At 45.3% G+C, this 2,837-nt stretch overlaps 1 protein-coding gene across 1 annotated transcript; it reads right to left on the reverse strand.

Moving 5' to 3' along the window:
* Window positions 1-248: 248 nt before the first annotated feature.
* Window positions 249-1,454, reverse strand: LOC134990563 (paraneoplastic antigen Ma2 homolog). Its single transcript, XM_063950695.1, has one exon. It carries the CDS (start codon window positions 1,452-1,454, stop codon window positions 249-251), a length of 1,206 nt encoding a protein of 401 aa, XP_063806765.1.
* Window positions 1,455-2,837: the final 1,383 nt, after the last annotated feature.

Below are 2,837 nucleotides of genomic sequence, written 5' to 3' on the forward strand. Positions count from 1 at the left end.
TCCTAGGCCACTGGGTACCCCCCATTGCGCACACTACTATGGCTCGGGAGTTGATGCAGGGTTCATCAACGTCCCTCCCTGGTTTTCCGGTGGGCTAGCATTTCGATTTCCACGATTGTTGGTGCTCCTTCCATAACTTCCAATTTGTGGGCACTCAAAAGATCTATGTCCCATCTGGCCACATCTATAACAGATTATGTGATCTCGATTATCCACTCATCGATTTAGTCCTCTTCCTCTCCCTCGGTTCACTGGTAACTGAACACTGCTATGCACGTTATCAGTTGATCCAGTTTTTTATTTTGTTCCTCTATTAGTTTATACAGTCTTTCATTTGGTGAGGTGGCATCGGGGGATGGTGCTACAGCAGCTGGTACTACTACTTTCACTCTCTTGATACTTTTTTCTCTATTGTCAATTTGGACTTCTTCTAACTTCACATCCTTGATCAATTCGCTCAACGTTGGAGGCCGAGCTCGAGCCCCACTACATCTAAGCCTCTGAGCTACTGGACTTGAAGTCAGCGCCCCTCTCAATAAGTGCTTAAGTCGCTGTTCATCGATTTCCGACTGTTCAATTCCCCCTTTATCAAGAAGTTTATACAATATTTTGTCTAACCGGTATATGAAATTTGTGAGTGGTTCCGATGGTTCTTGGTAAGTATGATTTAAGCGGGCCAATATATCCCCTATGTCTTCAATCGTCCCAAATGAATAGTCCAGTGCATTGAAGTAGTCCTTCAGTGTTGCGTTAGGATTGCTACGTCGGGTAGCATGTATAATCCCCATGGCGGGACCCCTTAGGCTTTCAACGATCCTCTGCTTCTTAATATGCTCGGGGCACCGCCATTCCTCAGAATGTTGTATGGCAGCTTCACGCCATGCATCGTAGCCTTCTTCCCCAGTGGGTACAGGTATTGTGCCCGAGAATACCCGTAGCCTCCGGTATCCTCCTTCGTAGTGCCACCGCTCAAATTGGCTCACCACTTTGTCCATGACGGATTCAACTTGGGGTTCCATGGATTCACCTAATGATGTCTTGGGCAGTGAGTTATCACCTGTTCCAGGTGCATCTCTCCCCTGATGATCTGTCTCTTCTCTCGTCCTCCCAGCCTCTGGAGCCTCCCCGTCATTATCTTCAATACTCCTTGGCCACATTATCTGCCACCTTCGACCCGAAGCTCCTCCTACTAATACATTGATCGGTGTTAGGGAGGGATCCAAGCAATCATGTGTCGTTATCAGTATCGCTCTAATCTCGCCGGTCGCTCCCTTCCACTTGTCCACCAATAAGGGGACCCTTACACCACACAATTTCTGGGCTTCTGTAATCACCTCATCATTGGTAATACCTGTAAAATCCCCTACCATACTCAGACTGCATCGTATATTAACCTTATGGTCTATACACCAGTGGTAGATGCCTCGTTCATTGATGACCTCCATTGTTGCCATGTCTTTGATCCTGGTACGGGGAACAATCTCAGCAGTGCCTCCAGTGTAGGCCTTTGTTTACCACCAGATGACTCTACCTATAGTCAGTGCCTCCACTCAGACCTTTGATCTGCTAATGACTAATGGCAGAATGGGGAAAGTCTGAGAAACCCCTTTAGTGCGTCGTACATTTAAACCCACTAGGTGAATTGTGGCGTCCCAACTTTTACACTTTAACACTTTATCACTTACTGGATATACTGGGGCTCCAAGCATTCCGTGCTCCCGCTGGATCGATGATTTATCAATGACGTGACAAACTCAACTCATTTACTATTCACCACTTTACTTTTACTTTTGATACTGTAATGTAACTGTAACATACATTAAAGGTTTAAAGTGTAATTACAAACATAACAGGACAAAAGATACAATCTTACTACTTCTATAACCCTATGCTCCCGATATAACCCTTTATCTCTTGAAGTTATATATTTTCAAATATATATATATATATATATATATCTATCCAGACTTTTGCCCCGGCACTCCTCCTGGTAACTGGCTGAGGTGCACTTCCTTGTGGACATGCTAGTCCACCCACATGTAGTAAAAAGAAACAGGTGGCACTCACAGACTTGCAAACGATGTTGAACAAACTCCACGCCGTGAAGTGTTTATTGGAAACAACAGGTGACGTTTCGGGGACACATCCCCTTCCTCAGACAACAAAACAGTGTATACACAGTGAATATATAGCATGATTAAACCCCACTTACCCCCACAATCATGACTCTCAGCTGCGTGGACCACGGAGTGTCCCGGCGTCACACATCCCGCACTTCCGGTTTCGGCAACACGGCCCGGCCGGAAGTGACGCCATCAGGTCAGCCGGTTCCTGTGGCAACGCGCTGGGAGCCCTGAAAACAACAACAAAATACATTAGTGACACTATAAAATCTGCTGAACTGGCACACACATAAATATAGCGCTCACCTGAGCTAGAGTGCGCCTAATAAACTGATCATGACTTTTGTGCAAAACAGCAATACAACATGTAATAGCTTAAAACGTTAAAAACAACCTGTGTGTACTGCCACCCTAGAAACAGCCTGATCGTGATAGCAATGGTGTTTAGACCTTCTACTATATAGAAACATTCTGTTTTGTATCATTATCTCTGAAGGCCATTAAATCTGAGAGGCAAATCAACCAAAGGGTGAATGGGTGATGAGGGCACCATCCCTTACCCGGTATAACCCCACACCTGAACCCTAGCCTATGGTGTCTATCAGGGGTGAAAGAGCAAAATGTGCATACTACAAACCATTACATATGTGGTTTGTGAACATCTGGCTAATGATAAGGCGTTTATGGGCGGTAGTGACAATAGCGGAGACTAAT

The sequence above is a fragment of the Pseudophryne corroboree genome, chromosome 2 (genome assembly GCF_028390025.1).
Source record: "Pseudophryne corroboree isolate aPseCor3 chromosome 2, aPseCor3.hap2, whole genome shotgun sequence".
NCBI classification, from domain to species: Eukaryota; Metazoa; Chordata; class Amphibia; order Anura; family Myobatrachidae; genus Pseudophryne; species Pseudophryne corroboree.

Excerpts from the sequence above, each read along its gene's own strand:
- LOC134990563 (XM_063950695.1), bottom strand. The coding sequence starts at position 1,454 with ATGGCAACAATGGAGGTCATCAATGAACGAGGCATCTACCACTGGTGT.